The sequence below is a fragment of the Phycodurus eques genome, chromosome 1, assembly GCF_024500275.1.
Source record: "Phycodurus eques isolate BA_2022a chromosome 1, UOR_Pequ_1.1, whole genome shotgun sequence".
NCBI classification, from domain to species: Eukaryota; Metazoa; Chordata; class Actinopteri; order Syngnathiformes; family Syngnathidae; genus Phycodurus; species Phycodurus eques.
In genome coordinates, this window is record NC_084525.1 from 18,182,451 (window position 1) to 18,200,944 (window position 18,494).

At 39.9% G+C, this 18,494-nt stretch overlaps 1 protein-coding gene across 1 annotated transcript in view; it reads right to left on the reverse strand.

Moving 5' to 3' along the window:
* Positions 1-1,605: 1,605 nt before the first annotated feature.
* pex14 (peroxisomal biogenesis factor 14) overlaps positions 1,606-18,494 on the reverse strand; it is a 94,111-nt gene continuing 77,222 nt past the window's right edge. The window contains exons 8-9 of the mRNA XM_061681492.1: positions 7,279-7,370; positions 1,606-3,255 (exon numbers count right to left, since the gene is read on the reverse strand). Coding sequence (XP_061537476.1) covers positions 2,820-3,255; positions 7,279-7,370 — 528 coding nt within the window. The 3' untranslated portion in view covers positions 1,606-2,819. The remainder of the gene's footprint in view (positions 3,256-7,278; positions 7,371-18,494) is intronic.

Below are 18,494 nucleotides of genomic sequence, written 5' to 3' on the forward strand. Positions count from 1 at the left end.
CTGCGATTGGCTGGCGAGCAGTTCAGGGTGTACTCCCCCTCTCGCCCAAAGATAGCTGGGATAGGCTCCAGCACGCCCGCGACCCCAGTGAGGATAAGCGGTACAGAAAACGGATGGATGATGATGAATGAATACACAAAAGACTTATGACATTTGTGTTGTTCTACTTCTTACTGAATTGATATTGGAAGATTTAGAATAAATATTAAATAGAATCGCAACCTAAATCAGAATCATCTTTATTTGCCAAGTATGTCCAAAAAACACACAAGGAATTTGTCTCCGGTAGTTGGAGCCGCTCGAGTACGACAACAGACAGTCAATTTACAGAACACACTAAATGAATCAAAATTGACTCGAATCAATGGTCTTAACAATGCCCAGCCCTAGTGCCATGTGCCTCACATTGGCGGTTTTGACACATACTTTGAGCACAAAAAAACACTAGGCTTTACACGGTCAAGATTTTTGGGGCCGATCACCGATCAGCAAGTTCTAAAACAAAACCGATCACCAATCCGATCACAACATGGAGCGATGTGTCTATTTACATGACTTGTTCATTTATTGTATATACTTGTATAAATCCATCCATTTTCTGTACAGCTTATCCTCACAAAGGTTGCGGGCGTGCTGGAGCCCATCCCAGCTCAAATTATTCTCCAGCATTTTAGACAAAATTTAAAACACCAATGACCTTCAAGAATTGGCCACTGACATATAAGTTTAGGTCAAATCAACATTACAACATGACAGAAATAATGGGTGATAAATTACTGTGATTAAATTACTTTATTGCAATTAAATTACTTTAATAAATACTTTTAATTACATGCTTACTCTAACTTTCTCACTGTCCCAGCTATATGGACAGGTGTTGTCGAGAGTTCGAGTCCGTTTGACTTTTTTTTTTTTTCCCCCGTTGCTTGAACGCGGCATGCTCCTCCTCATGTACAATCTGCAGGTGCTCGATCAAATTTGTTGTGTTGTAGCATTTAGATGACGTTCCCCACGACATACTTCAGTTGTGCACAGACTGCAAATAACTTCCGTTGTTTGTCTGAGACACGCAAAATAGTCCCACACTTACATGTTTTTTCACCGACAAGATGGAAAAAACTTTATTGGCCGTCAGATAGTTACAGTACTTCGCAACAAGACACGTGACAAGGCTAGAAATAAACAAGCTTTTGGATTCATACGCGACGAAGACGCGGAGTTAAATGTCTTGTGCGATCGATGACGTCATTGATCGGATCGGCGAATTATGACATGAAAGCCGATCAGCATAAAATGCTAATTATCGGCAGATACCGATAACACCGATCAGATTGCCGTAAAGTCTAAGAAACACAATTATTTTAATGTTACAAGAGCACCATAATCCTAAAAGCAACTAATTTAAATACTCATTATTTTACAAAGTCACAGAGAGCCATAGCGGTTCTGGAGCCACGGGTTTGTAAGCGTTTGCTTTGAGCCTCTTTCCTTTTGTTTGGGAATAATAATTTGTGGTATATTTGTGGGTGAAACATAATACAGGCAATTATAATATTTTGGGTGACCCTCGCTATTCGTGGATTTGTATTTTACTATTTGCGGTCAGGTTCGGTCCCTATCGCCCACAAATAGTGGGGTCCACTGTATTTATTCATTTATTGTATCGGGATAACATAGTATTTTAATCTGTTTAGTTTACTTTTTTATCCACTTTAATTACAATTGTCAGAAGCAAGAGTGAACCAAATGACTTGATATTCGACAGACTACAGTACATAAAGTAGACACTATCAAACACAGCAATAAAAAAACACACAAAAAACATGTTTTATATCAATGAAAACCATTTTTTTCATCATTACCCCTCCCCAAAAAAAATGGTTTTTACAATTTACATTAGAGTGAAATTTTCAGTGTTTTAATAAGCATTAGGTAATGAGACAGATGATTCAAACATATTAATTGGTTGGTCAGAACTGCTATCACACTTGTACAGTGTCCCTCTACCTTGGTGTGTTCCTAGGAAGGCCACGTGATGAGAGATGAATGTAGCAAAAGAGGCGAGATTTATCCTGTCTTCTTACTCATGAACTCGTGTCGAGCTGCAGACAGAGTGACTAATTCAATGAGTCAAGTAATCATTTATTACTTTCTTTTTCAATCAAGGGGCATTTTTTGTGAGCTTTCCGCATTTACCTCCACACACACACACACACTGATAAAACAAGTGACACAAATTTAGCAACTTCCATCTGTGAGTCTTTGGTGTTTTAATGCATCATAATAACAAAATATGGGCTCAGTTTTCAGTAAAGATTAGTCACCGTGGGAGGGCCCGCCTAATTTGGACCAAGGGGCTTGTTACAGGAAATAACACAATTCAACAGGGCTTTCTGTATTAGATTTGCGTTTTTAGCCTGCTTGACATTTCAAGCTGCATGAACTAATACATCTGTTATTTGTTGATCATTTGATTATTAACATACTTCACAAACCAAATCAGCTGCTGTGCTGGAGTTGCAGATTCAGCCCCCCCCCCCCTCACAAACAAACATTGGCGATGATTCACAATTCAGTCCTCAATGAAAGAGGAAAGCAGCAGTACAAACATTTATCTTCCCCTCTCCTCTGAGCATCCTGACACCGGCATGGAACAAAGCCACTCATCACATGCGAATCTTGAATTTCAGGGCTACCCTGCTTGCCTTGTGAATTATTGACAGACTGCCGCCAATGCGAAACGAGTCTAAGTGGAGAAGTCGCAGACAGACAGAAGAAGAGATCTGCTTGGAGAGCGTGGTCAAGAGTTCTACAGCGGCCTAATCCACCTCACTTTCATTACTAGCACCTTCTGGCCGCCTCAGTTTGTCGTCCTGTTTGTGGATCTGTCCCTCTCCACCTTGATGTTCGTCGATCTGCATGCTTAGACTGTCCACCTCTTGCTTTTTCTGGCTATCATCATCATTCTCTTCCTCCTCTCCCTGCACTTCCATGGGAACTTTGTCTTCCACGTCCAAGGCCAGTGCTGTGTCAGGGCCTGCGACATCACCGTTGATACCGAGTGCCCCACCCAGTGCATCCTGTGTGCTGATGTGTCCATCTTTGACAGGGGAGGAGCTGGCTGACTCATTACTGACAGGAGAGCTGTCGCTGCTGCTGTGGTTGACCGATTGGGAGCTGGATGCTGAGGGCCCTTTCAAGGGAATCTGCCATGAGGGGATCTTAGAAATCGAGGGAGTGGAAGGAAATTGTCTCCTGTGACAGAGAATAACAACATTATCACTTATCAATTGGAAATACAGTATTACCTTGACCTTTTGGCCATCATTTTTGTACAAGGCATCATATCATGCAAGACTTCCGCTAAAGCTTGCAAGACTTAAACCTCTCTCTCTCAAGTGAGCCGACTCAGATACAAAGCAGAAAAGTCTCTGGTGGTGTCCAAGAACTATTGTTCAGTGTTTTAGTGTCATGATAGTTGGAGATGATTGCTAGTAGTCATGTGAATGACTACTGGTCGCCAAAATTCGCAAAAACAATTGATTGGCGGGTGATGTAAGATTTATAATTTAATATCACATTTATAGGTGAGCAGAAGTATTGGAACAAAGACAAGGGAATAAGACTTTATATTTATTGGATTGTAGTAACTATTTCAAGCCTGTGACCATTAACATCACCAACCTTTTGTATTATTCTTTTGTGATGTTGTCCCAGGCTTTCAAGGCAACCTCTTTTAATTGCTGTTTTGTTTTTTTGGGTGGGGGCGGGTTGTTCCCTTTTAGCCTCCTTTTTCACAGCTTTTCGGCAGTGTTTTTGCTTATCATCTTACTGCATGATAATCTTTTGTCACTTTACTTTATGGCAAATTCCAGCCTGGCTACCCTATTCATCTTGTGCAGTATCGGTACTTTTGTTCATGACTTTCAATTGTGCCCTATGGAGGTTGTTGCTGAGGTCACAATTCTTTTTTTTAGGCCTATGTTTAGGGTTTGGCATCGCGTATCGATTGGGACAGGGACTAACATTTCGGTTCTGCCGCAATAATTCAGATTTAAAAATTTTGTTTCCTAGTTTCGATGCCTACAGTCCGCCGAGCCACCGGAGAAGAACACTCCAAAAACCAAAGAGGAGGAGCCAAAAACCAACGAAGTATGCAGTGGCATTCAAAGGCACCACAGTCATCAGCCTCATCTGATGGTGACGAGTCTGCATATTGACAGGAAGTGGAGCGGCTGGAACTTTGGTGCGGCCGACACAATCTGGAGCTGAACACGCTGAAGACTGTAGAGATGTTCATGCACTTCGGGAGGCATGCTTCGCCACAGCTGCCCCTCACGCTGTCCAACTGAGCCTTGAGGACTTGCACGCTGCCAGAACTAAGACAAGAGCATGCAAAATCCTCTTGGACCCTCCACATCCTGGTCACCACCTCTTCTCGCTCCTTCCCTCAGGTAGGCGTTATCGATCAATGCAAACTAAAAAAAGCAGCGATCCCAACAGCTTCTTTCCTCTTGCCATTAAATTGCTAGAGGCTAAGTGACTCTCCGTAGTGTGTTTTTATGTCTTAAAAGTATTTTTTGTCAAAATAGCTGTCTATTGTCGGATTAGAGCGGCTCCAACTACCAGAGACAAATTCTGTGTGTGTTTTTTACATACTTCGCTAATAAAGAGGATTCAGATTCTGATTCTTATTTAAACCATGTATTCAAACATTTCTGATGCTGTCTACAAAAAGAATCGGAATCCAAAATCGTTTGGAACTGGAATTGAAACGAGGAACCAGATCCGGAAATGGAATCGTTCAAATTCAAATGATGTCCAACCCTCCTTATGCTGGAATCATAATGGGCCTCACTCACTAATAAACGCGTAGAAATGTTCTCACTCTGTGCACAAGTTGAGCTATGCGCAAAATCACTATCAGATTCAAAACGTGCGTACGGGTCAATTTTCTTCACACCACCGTGCATGTTAATAAATCTGAATTTATTGTATTTGATGGGCTTGTGCTCGCGATCTCCAATCTGCAAAAACAGCACCCCTATTTCCCTACAAAAGGACATCTGTCTGATGTATCTCAGCCAATGACTGGAGGCGGTTTAGAGTCACAAGCGATTTAAAAAAAAAGTTACAAGAAAGTCCAAAACTTGAATAACTTTCTTCTTCTTCATCCTATTTTCAGAACGTTGGCATCACCGGAAAGCTTGCTAAACACAGAAACCGACAGCATATAATAACCATGTTGATCATTTTTCATTAATTCCAAAGTTAAATTAGAGAATGTGGCACAAAACATACATATATATATATGAAAACAAGACCAGAGAATGAACAAGTAAGGAACAAATACAGCACAGCAAGGAGGCCTTTGGAGTAAATAAAATTCAGGAAATTAGCAAAATTAGCCAATCAGAGTGATTTCACAAGCAGTCGTGCCAGCGGCGGTGTGCATGCGATTGAACAATTTACACCACATTTGCACATACAGAATTACAGAAAAATATATGAAATTATTTTATAGGGATTGGAAAGAATACTGAAGCCTTGGGAAATCTACTGCACACAGACAGTTGCAGTGGGGGACACACACAAATACATGCACATACTGTACAAGAGCTTGAACGGAATGAGGGTAAAAGTGATGAGAAGTGTCCTTTTCATATATTTAGGACAGTCAACTTATTGCAAATCTCTGGTTTGAGTTATTATTGCCAATTTTTTTTTTTATGAATGACTGCAGTTCCAATACATTGTGCATCTTGGGTAAAAGATGTAGCGTATTGATAAATCACCTATTCGTATGTCAAATGTGGATGGTTAGTGAATGAGGCCCAATGTTTCTGTCATCAACTGCTGCAATTTTCCTTAGTCTACTCATTCAACTTCTGTTAGGACAAATATAACAAAAAATAACAAATGTACAAAATTAGTAGGATAAATGTAGTAAAACCCCAACCTCAAACTGAGCAGGGACATCCAGTGCAATTTATTGTTGGAATAAACACCCCCGGGCAGCAAAACACCCACGTCAGTAATAAGTTCCAATATCACATCCATGTGAGGTACTGTAAATATCTAGAAATAAAGGTTAATGACCTCATGTCCCACATTCATCTTTCCTGTCAAACCCAAATGTTTTCAGCCTACTGCAAAAACAAAGGAATTGGCCCATCTGCTTCACTATTCTTATCAATCTTAACTGGACAACTTGAGCTCTGTTTGATGAGCAAAATTTCAGCTAAATTGTGTTTTCCTTCTTCACTTTTCTTTACTCTCACTAATGAGAGAAAAAGTAAAGTCATCGGACCAATAGGTGTCTTGTTTACCCATAAAAGTATGGAAACACAAAAGATGTTGCTTAAATGCTGATGACTGCATTATGCTAATGATTAAGGCAAGTTGTGAAATAAAAGTAATGGTGCAATCTGTAACCTCTAGTGCCACAGTTAGATAATACCCCAAAACCACATTTGACATTTATGGTTGTCTAAGGTTGGAAGTAATTTGGAAGACCATAGAGTCTTTTATTAATTCGTACCTAAACACAAATGTTTGATTCCTGAAGCAGTAAGACAACTTAAAATCCGGCGAAAACCATTGCACGATAAGATGACGATCTGTTCATCCAGTGTTGCAAATGAGCAATGAATATTTGGCATGAGTACAATTGAGAATAACATTTGAAAACTACTATCTTACTAAAAATGTCAAACTAGAAATGCATAGTGGTAAAACAATAAAATAAAAAAATAAAAAAGCTCTCACTGGCATCCTCCAATAGTTAATGATACTTCATGTAGCCTACTGCATGTACGAAAACAGTTTTTGACAAAACATTTTCGAATAAAAAGGTCAGCTCAAGTGTAACTGTTCACTGTCTATTGAAACAGATACCATTGTAGGGCTTATGTTGTGATCTAAAATAGTACTACTAAAATGTTAACATGATGTTTGTGACATATCTTAAAAATGCAACTATGAATTTAATGCATTGTAGCTGGAAAACAATTAGCCTTGCAAATTAAAAACATATGAAGTACTTTAAAAACTAACATGGTGTGGATGGATGAAAATGTACAAATATTAGGTGTGATTAAAATGTAGCCAGTTTTCCATGTGAATGCAAGAGATTCAAGAGAGATGTTCCTGTTCAATAATGTCACATGGGAGAAATGGGCCACATCCATAGAAATCCAAACAGGCTAGAAAAAAGTATTGCCCTTTGACGCGAGCGCACACACACACACCCGTGGGGGGACTGGATAACTTTGTTACCTGCTGAGCAGTAAACCCTTCAAAGAGACTATCTCAGCTTTCAACTCTCCAACTATTTGGTTGTCCAGGATGTGACTGGTCGCAGACACCGCCTATAGGAAAATAGAACACAAAATACATACACCCAAAGTCAACATGTCTCTTTCAACAACCCCTCCATTATCACTGAGTACAATAGGAAATAATTTCAGAATGAGCTTTGTTTCAAAAAAGAGACATAGGCTATTGGGTAAACAAACATGGTAAACACAAAAAGCCTCGATATTTGATGTACTCGTGAAGGTCATCTGTCACCTTGGCAACCTCTACACTGTATATGGGTGAAGACAATAACACGACAGTCAAATTTATGGCCCCACAGTGTGAATCACGCCGTTTTAAAATACATTTCCCTACTAGCCAGGAAAAGTTAAGGGAGTGTGGAGTGTTTTGGATAATGTAATAAATATAAATTTAAAAAAATGGCTTTATCTTGAACAATGGGCACATTCATGAGCGCAGACCACTCCTTCAAAGTCTGTGAAAGGTGTTTGCTCTCTTACGCACACATGAAAACTATGTAAAAATTATGCTTTACACGATCAGGATTTTTGGGGCCGATCACCGATCAGCGAGTTGAAAAACACGATAACCCATCCGATCACAAGATGGAGGAATGTGTCTTTTTAAATGACCTGTTCATTTAGTGTATATACCTGTGTACTTAATTGCTCAAAATTTTTATTTACAATAAATAATGTATCTTTGTTCATCTATTTATGCCAGTGAGGCATAGTGACAGACAGAACAAATGATAAAATGCTCTTCTATTAGATGACAGGAAGTACATACAGTAATTAATGTATCCATTTTTTGTGACATTTTTGTTTGTTGGTGTTCCGTGAGATTTTTCAATTGTAAAATATGTTCCTTGGCTCCATAAAGGTTGGAAATCACTGCTCTAGTCAGATCGTGCATTCTAATCAGTCAGGTCAAACCAACATTAGTGCTAACTTACTGTAATTACATTATTTTTCATTAAATTACTTCACCGACACTGAAGCTTTAGAGACTGATTCGCCAGAACGGCGGCATGTTTACGTCCAACCGTTCGTGGTACCACTAAATAAAAGTTTATTTGTTTCGGGTTTTGTGGATACCAAATGCTATGGTACCCCCCACTCTCCCTTTCTCCTCTCTCTCATTCTTTCCTTAGAGTTTGTAGTAAAAAAAAAAAAAAAAACACTGTCAAATATGTTAACACGGTCTTGTCTGAGCTGACATAATATAACTATCTTTTGAAAAATCATCCCTCTCTGGCCCCATGTTATGCCTCTAATTTTAGTTTTAATTATTATTTTACAACTGGTCACAATGTGACAAGAATAGCCAATCAGACACTGTAGAGACAGGAGGCGTGACCGAACAGATGTCAATCATTTGCTCAAGTGCACTGCCACAAATGGAGCCTTGTGTGGACACACCGCAGCCTCTCGCAAAGGAGAATACTATAGTTTCTTTGCCGGATGATGTAACATCCATCCATCCATTTTCTGAGCCGCTTCTCCTCACTAGGGTCGCGGGCCTGCCGGAGCCTATCCCAGCTATCATCAGGCAGGAGGCGGGGTACACCCTGAACTGGTTGCCAGCCAATCGCAGGGCACATACAAACAAACAACCATTCACACTCACATCCACACCTACGGGAAATTTAGAGTCTCCAATTCATGCGCGTTTTTGGGATGTGGGAGAAAACCGGAGTGCCCGGAGAAAACCCACGCAGGCACGAGGAGAACATGCAAACTCCAAACAGGTGGGGCCGGGGATTGAACCTCGGTCCTCAGAACTGTGAGGCTGACGCTCTAACCAGTCGTCCACCGTGCTGCCGGATGATGTAACAAAAAATAAAAAAAGGGAATTGGAGAGCTCGAGACAAATCAAGGGTAAACATACATAACGATGGTCGGTTACATGGCTGGGCATGGAGAATGACAGCGTACATCATGACACCATTCTGGTGGTAGCCTGATGGAATATTACGATTTCAGTGATTGAATTTGGTTAAGTTCACCTATGTCGATTCATTGTCCAAAAGACATTTTCGTTTAAAAACATTGCTTGTGGTGTCAGATAAATGTGGTGTATTGAATGAAAATCCGATTAATACTGATTAATTACTAATCTAATAATTAAATCATGAGTTTTAATTGAGTGCTGCCCCTAATAATTAATAACTTTGACAAGCTTCTTGGAACAGATTCCAAATAATTTCTACGTATCTTGCTTTGAAACAGAGAACTACAGGTAATCCCTGAAGTTTTGAAGGAGACCAAATGAAAATTGTGCGTGGTGGAGCATAAAAAGGAACATGCACTGACTTGATCTCTGACCTCGCTTACCACAGGGATCTTGTGTTACACAAATCATAAAATCAGTATGGCTATTGCTTTTGGACTAAAGGCATTAATCCCATAAAAATTCAGGTAGAAACCACAATAGACAGTTGACCAGCTCCATATATAGGGGGAGATCCTATTAGTCCCATTTCATCCAACAATCCGTCTATCTCTTAACATAGAAAGACATTCTTCACACACTTTTGGGGAAAATAAATATATCTTTTTTAAGGAAAATATTTGGGCGACACGTAGCATGACTGGTTAGAGCGGCTGCCTCACAGTTCTGAGGACCGGGGTTCAATCCCCGGCCCCGCCTGTGTGGAGTTTGCATGTTCTCCCTGTGCCTGCGTGGGTTTTCTCCAGGCACTCCGGTTTCCTCCCACATCACAAAAACATGCATGGTATGTTAATTGACAACTCTAAATTGCCCGTAGATGTGAATGTGAGTGCGAATGGTTGTTTGTTTGTATGTGCCCTGTGATTGGCTGGCAACCAGTTCAGGGTGTACCCCGCCTCCTACCCGATGATAGCTGGGATAGGCTCCAGCACGCCCACGACCCTAGTGAGGAGAAGCGGCTCAGAAAATGGATGGATGTAAATATTTCTGTAGGATATTGTATATATATAAAAAAAAAGAAGTAAAACAAAGACATTTTAGTTACTATTTTTTTCACTACCACAAATCAAAACAAAAATGAAATTCTCATGATTAAAAAAATAGATAATAAAATAAAATCATTCCACAACTATTGTAAAATGTACAAACGTTCAATAGATGGCCACGTGTGTTGTGAGCTATTTCACTTGTCATTGTTGGTTCATTGGAAACGACAGTGGAACCTCAATTTAATGAACAAATAGGGGGGGAGGGTCGTCCGTTTAACTCGTTCGTCCATTAATTTGAAGCACTTCTTTTTGTGTCCTAAAAACACCTTGTACACTACAAAATTATTGTAAATAAATGTAAATGCAGTATATACTGTATGTATGCACAAGATGGTAGGTAACTTTGGTAGGGTATACATCAAACTTTTTAACTTACAAACTTACATCAAAGTTTTTCCTTACTTCGACGTATGTCACTTACAGTTTGCTTTTTCACACCGTATTCCTCATATACTCTGGCCATGGAAAACCCAGACTCAAGTTGTCACCAATACTAAGGTTAGTGCGCTTCCTTTTCTCACGTCCGTTATGACTGGATGCCATAGTGAAGGGCTTGACAAAAATCAATACAGACTGTAGTGTATACAGTACCAAAATCAGTATAAAATGTTCGAGACATGATGCATGTGTGGCCACGCTGAGCGATCAGGTAAAAAAAAAAACTGTGGCTATTCCCGGAACTACCAGTCTCTGTGTGTTGATTGTGCGAGGAAACAACAGCGGCCGATTCTGGAACTAACGGACTTTGCTCACTACGCACAGGATTCTTTGAGTTCCAGCCGAACACCATCATTTCTGGGAATTTTGTTCGTTAAATCCGTTACCCGTTGGTTTTGGGACTGTTAATTTTAGGTTTTACTGTACTGTAAGCTTGAAAACTTTGCAAATTAATATGTAATGGAGGTTGAATAATTCAACTGTAGAATGATGGAGGAAGAGATGGTGTCTGTTCCTACAATTAAAACTTGCATATGACTAAGAAGAGATTATAGTGGGGCAAAAAAGTATTTAGTCAGCCACCAATTGTGCAAGTTCTCCCACTTAAAAAGAGGAGAGAGGCCTGTAATTTTCATCATAGGTATAGCTCACCAAGGAGAGTCAAAATGAGAAGAAAAAAAAAAGACAAATCCAGAAGAACCACTGTCTGATTTTTAAAGAATTTATGAGCAAATTATGTTGGAAAATAAGTATTTGGTCACCTACATCAAGCAAGATTTCTGGCTCTCACAGACCTGTAACTTCTTCTTTAAGAGGCTCCTCTGTCCTCCATTCATTACACGTATTAATGGCACCTGTTTGAACTCGTTATCAGTATAAAAGACACCTGTCCACAACCTTAAACAGTCACACTCCAAATTCCACTATGGCCAAGACCAAAGAGCTGTCAAAGAACACCAGAAACAAAATTGTAGACCTGCACCAGGCTGGTAAGACTGAATCTGCAATAAGTACGCAGCTTGGTGTGAAGAAATCAACTGTGGGAGCAATTATTAGAAAATGGAAGACATACAAGACCACTGATAATCTCCCTCGATCTGGGGTTCCACGCTAGATCTCACTCCGTGGGGTCAAAATTATCACAAGAATGGTGAGAAAAAAATCCCAGAACCACACGCGGGGACATAGTGAATGACCTGCAGAGAGCTGGGACCAAAGTAACAAAGGCTACAACCAGTAACACACTATGCCGCCAGGGACTCAAATCCTGCAGTGCCAGATGTGTCCCCCTACTTAAGACAGTACATGTCCAGGCACGTCTGAATTTTGCTAGAGAGCATTTGGATGATCCAGAAGAGGGTTGAGAGAATGTCATATGGTCAGATGAAACCAAAACAGAACTTTTTGGTAAAAACTCAACTTGTTGTGTTTGGAGGAGAAAAAATGCTGACTTTCATCCAAAGAAAACCATACCTACTGTGAAGCATGGGGGTGGAAACATATTTTGGGGCTGTTTTCTGCAAAGGGACCAGGATGACTGATCCGTGGAAAGGAAAGAATGAATGTGGCCCATGTATCAGAATCAGAATCATCTTTATTTGCCAAGTATGTCCAAAAACACACAAGGAATTTGTATCCGGTAGTTGGAGCCGCTCTAGTACGACAACAGACAGCCAATTTACAGAACCCTTTGGAGACAGAAAGACATTGACAAAAAAAAAAACAGTCACTGAGCAGTAAAGGGTTGCTAGTTATCTGGTAATGCCGGTACATTTTTTATTTATTTATTTTTTGACAATTGTGCAAAAAGATGCAGAGTCCTCTAGCACTTAGAGCAGTTCGAATGACTAATATTGCAATAGTCCGGTGCAATGACCATTGTGCAAAGGGCGCTGAGACTTCAAGGAGTGTATGCGGTTTAAAGTGACGAGCAGTGCGATAATCTGGGACAATGTTGGTTGTGCAAATGTTAGATACTCCTCAATCAGCGTGCAAATGGAGCAGATGCTACTCTGGCATGAGTGGCCAGTATATGCAAATAGTGCAGCATGGCGCGACAACTACAGTGAGTGCACGAATAATACATAATTGGCCCCACAGAAATGTGACAACGAACTCAAGTCAAAAAATTGCCAGCATGTTGTAATGGAATTGTAGGTTAGGTGTTTAAGAAGTTGATCGCAAGAGGGAAGAAGCTGTTGGAATGTCTACTAGTTCTAGTTTGCATTGATCGGTAGCGTCTACCTGAGGGAAGGAGCTGGAAGAGCTGGTGACCGGGGTGCGGAGGGTCAGAGAGGATTTTGCACACCCTTGTCTTAGTTCTGGCAGCGTGCAAGTCCTCAATGGTGGGTACCGACAATCCTTTCAGCAGTTTTGATTGTCCGTTGCAGTCAGAGTTTGTCCTTTTTTGTAGCAGCACCAAACCAGACTGTGATGGAAGAACACAGGACTGATTCGATGACCGCTGTGTAGAACTGTCTCAGCAGCTCCGGTGGCAGGCCGTGCTTTCTCAGAAGCCGCAGGAAGTACATCCTTTGCTGGGCCTTTTTGAGGACGGAGTTGATGTTGGTTGCCCACTTCAGGTCCTGAGAGACTGTAATTCCCAGGAACTTGAAGGTCTCGACGGTTGACACAAGGCAGCTGGACAACATCAGGGGCAGCTGTGGCGAAGGAAACCTCCTGAAGTCCACGATCATCTCTACAGTCTTGAACGTGTTCAGCTCCAGGTTGTGTCGGCCGCACCACAGCTCCAGCCGCTCCGCTTCCTGTCGATATGCAGACTCGTCACCGTCCTTGATGAGGCCGATGACAGTGGTGTCATCTGCAAACTTCAGGAGTTTGACAGTCGGGTGCGCTGAGGTGAGATTTTGACTGAAAACCTCTTTTCATCAGCAAGGGCATTGAAGATGAAACATGGCTGAGTCTTTCAGCATGACAATGATCCCAAACACACCGGCCGGGCAACGAAGGACTGGCTTCGTAAGAAGCATTTCAAGGTCCTGGAGTGGCCTCACCAGTCTCCAGATCTCAACCCCATAGAAAATCTTTGGAGGGAGTTTTAAGTCTGTGTTGCCCAGTGACAGCCCAAAAACCACTGCTCTAGAGGAGATCTGCATGGAGGAATGGGCCAAAATACCAGCAACACTGTGAAAACCTTGTGAAGACTTACAGAAAACATTTGAGCTCTGTCATTGCCAACAAACGGTATATAACAAAGTATTGAGATTAACTTTCTTTATTGACCAAATACTTATTTTCCACCATAATTTGATAATAAATTCTTTAAAAATCAGACAATATGATTTTCTGGATTTTTTTTTCTCATTTTGTCTCTGATAGGTGAGGTATACCTATGATGAAAATGACAGGCCTCTCTCATCTTTTTAAGTGGGAGAACTTGCACAATTGGTGGCTGACTAAATACTCTTTTTGCCCCATTGTATGTGAGGATACTCAAGTGAGAAGGGGCAAAGTCACAGGAAAACTGGACTAAAACTATAATTACAGTAAGTCTCTACTAACTCACCAGAGGATGCTTGTTACGAACTGTGGACACCCTACCGGGGAAAGAGGGATGATTTGGACTCTATAGCTTGTAATTAAATCGAAGAGAAATTAATTGAATCACATCTGAACGGGATCACACTTATTTACTCATTATACACTTTTTACTCATTAAAAAAAAAAAAAAAATCCAACACAAGAACAAATATAAAACAGAAATATGTCTCCATTAGAAGTTAACTTGTAGAATGACTATGATAATGATGTGAAAATGTGTAGCTTCCTTACTTTGTTATAAAGGATGTTTAAAACGAGTGATGAAAAATATGATGAAGGAGCAGTTGGCAGTTGTTGGCTTGACTGTCGTGATTACCTGACATGGACCCATTATTTTGTTATACCTACATAATTCAGTGTATTGTACAGTGGGGCAAAAAAGTATTTAATCAGCCACCAATTGTGCAAGTTCTCCCACTTAAAAAGATGAGAGAGGCCTGTAATTTTCATCATAGGTATACCTCACCTATGAAAGACAAAATGAGAAAAAAATAAAATAAATCACATTGTCTGATTTTTAAAGAATTTATTAGCAAATTATGGTGGAAAATAAGTATTTGGTCACCAATAAACAAGCAAGATTTCTGGCTCTCACAGTCCTGTAACTTCTTCAAGAAGTTACTCAGTCCTCCACTCTTTATCTGTATTAATGGCACCTGTTTGAACTTGTTATCAGTATAAAATACACCTGTCCACAACCTCAAACAGTCACACTCCAAACTCCACAATGGCCAAGACCAAAGAGCTGTCAAAGGACACCAGAAACAAAATTGTAGACCTGAACCAGGCTGGGAAGACTGAATCTGCAATAGGTAAGCAGCTTGGTGTGAAGAAATCAACTGTGGGAGCAATTATTAGAAAATGGAAGACATACTGTATGTGAGAATACTCAAGTGAGAAGGGGTAAAGTCACAGGAAAACTGGACTAAAACTATAATGACAGTAAGTCTCTACCAACTCACCAGAGGATACTTGTTACGAACTGTGGACACCCTATAGGTGAAAGACGGATAATTTGGACTCTATCACTTTTAATTAAATATAAGAGAAATTAATTTAATAACATCTGAAAGGGATAACACTCATTTACTGAACAAGGAGGAGGCCGAGGACGAAAAGTGAAGGGATAAAGACAAGGAGGAGATGAGATGTATTTCTCAGTGGTGGTGGTTATCAGCTAACAAAACCTTGTTCATAAGGAGCAGTGTTTTAGAGGTGCTGCATTGGGAGCCTAAGGAAAGCATTCTTATTACAATTGTCACCTTATTAGAACCATCTTAACCCCTTCCCTCCCCAAGGTATCAATTTAATAAAGCATGATTAAGTTTACATAAGGCGGCACGGTGGGACTGGTTAGCACATCTGCCTCATGGTTCTGAGGATTCAAATCCCGGCTTTGCCTGTTTTGAGTTTGCATGTTCTCCCCGTGCCTGCGTGGGTTTCCTCCCACATCGCAAAAACATGCGGGGTAGGTTAATTGAAGACTCTAAATTTCCCGTAGGTGTGAATGTGAGTGCGAATGGTTGTTTGTTTATACAGTATGGGCCCTGCGATTGGCTGGCAACCAGTTCAGGGTGGAACCCACCTCCCACCTGGAGATAGCTGGGATAGGCTCCAGCACGCCCGCGACCCTAGTGAGGATAAGCGGAATGGAAGATGAATGAATGAAAGTTTACATAAAAAATGTATAGGGTGCGTGCGAGTACCAAATTGGGCTGGGCGATTAACCGCTTTTATCGATCAATTTATTCATCAGGATGATTTTGAGATTTTAAGGTTGTGTTTTTTTTTTTTAAATTAAGAGGCTTCCACATTACACTAATGCTGTGGCTGCGAACAGAGGGGAGCCAGTTTACACAAGTACAGTCAATGTTGCCAACTTAGATTTTGTCGCTATATCTAGCACCGTCGAGCTATTATTTTTCAAAAAACGTGTATGTGTGTATGCGTGTGTGTATATATGTATGTACGTGTGTGTGTATGTATGCATGTGTATATGTATGTGTGTATATGTATACACGTATGTGTATATATATATGTACGTACGTATGTATATATATGTATGTATGTACATATATATGCGTATACGTACATACGTACGTATGTACGTATATATACGTACATACGTACGTATATATACGTACATACGTATATATACGTACATACGTACGTACGTACATATATATACGTCTATATACGTACATACGTACGTACGTACATATATATACGTATATATACGTACATACGTACGTACGTACATATATATACACATGTAAATATGTATATACACACGCACACATACGTACATACATACATATATATATATACACATACGTACGTACTTATATATACGTACGTACGTACTTATATATATATACGTACATACGTACTTATATATATGTACGTACGTATGTACGTATATATATGTACGCACGTATATATATGTACGTACGTATATATAAGTACGTACGTACGTACGTATGTGTATATATATGTATGTATGTACGTACGTGTGCGTGTGTATATACGTATTTACATATATGATGGTTTTTATCGTTTATTTTAGTCTTCAAACCAACGTAAGACCCGATGACTGAAGAAAAGCTTAACATTGAGCTAAAACTTCAAAGGTCAAACTACCAACTTTACATCACAATGAATTGGGACAAAATTCACAAACGTTGTCTTACAGCATCAAAAACTCACCTTATGGTGGGTAAATAAAGGAATCAAAGTTTTAGAGCATTTGGTTCCATCCAACTTTCGTTTTCAAAATTCACCGGTGTCGTGTAAGGTTACTTTTCGTGCCAAAATGCTGAGTTCAGGTGAGTACCCTTCAAAATAAAAGGCTGCAAGCTTAAAACAGGAAGTCAAGTTAAAACTTGCACATAAACATTTGACGTGATAAAACAGTCGCGATTAACTATTTTAAGAATGCTATATTTAACTTTTAGCTGAAACAATTAATGAATATTAAGTCAATTGGGTTAGTTCCGCACACATTGCCTTTAAGTTCATAGGTTTGATATTGATACTGGTTATAAAGAACCCTGATTCAAATGTTCATTTTAGTCTATGCCGCGGGATGCTACAAAAATGGATGTTCATAATTTGGACACCCTTTATTTAAACCATGCAAACTTTTTTGACCCAGCCCCCTAAAAGAATCAGGAAAGAGAATACTTTGGAATCGGGACCGGAATCGCTCAAATTCAAACGAAGCCCAAACCTTATCACTTGTGAAAAGAAGACTTAACAATGAAACCATTAACCTCTTGCTACATACATTCATTCATTCATCTTCCGTTCCGCTTATCCTAACATCTATTATCTTACATCGATGCTGTCAAGCAACAGTATCTCTAACATGTCTTATTAAATTCAAAGAAACCTAATCAAATGTTGATCCCGTGCTGAATTTCAGCTTTGCGATACATTATTTTAGCGTGTATGAACACACATTGTGTGGAACTTCAGTGTTAAGTGCTTGGCTGCAGGCTAAGTGTTGGAGTATCAATGTCCGCCGAGACTGAAAGTGCGCTCAACCTCAAGTGCTGACATATCACACACACCGCAGAAGCATGTAAGATCTGATGCTTGCACAAACTGCTGATAAACAATTATCAGCATTCCATTCCATGGCATCGACACTAAGATTTCACTTTCCCTTTGAAATGCATGGTGACCTGGATGTTAAACTACGAATAAATTGTTTTGCGCTTTTATCGCTTATCTTGATTTATGAATTTCAGATACAAAGTTGTTTCATGTTTTACATCACATACACATGATGCAAGTTAGAACCAATGCTAAAACCAATTAAAGATGGTTTGATGTAAAGGATGTAAAGAGTAATTTTGTTTTTTACAATTGAATCCCTTAGAGCCCAGAAGCAACAGAGCCGCATTCACCCTTTATATACTAGGTTTAATTGTATCATACAACCAGGCAGATTTAAAAATACATTCAAACCTTATTAACTGCGTTGAAGACTTGTTTAAATAATATCAAAGCTATTTTGCAACATATGACATTTTCACTAGTCACTGACACTCGTCCTACAAGCTAATGTTTAGCCAATGGGTGACTTCATCCTGGAGACGACATTATGCAAATAAGATTTTTGAGGTCTAGCCAGGTTCCTGGAAAGCAGGTCCAGGGCTCTTTGGCATC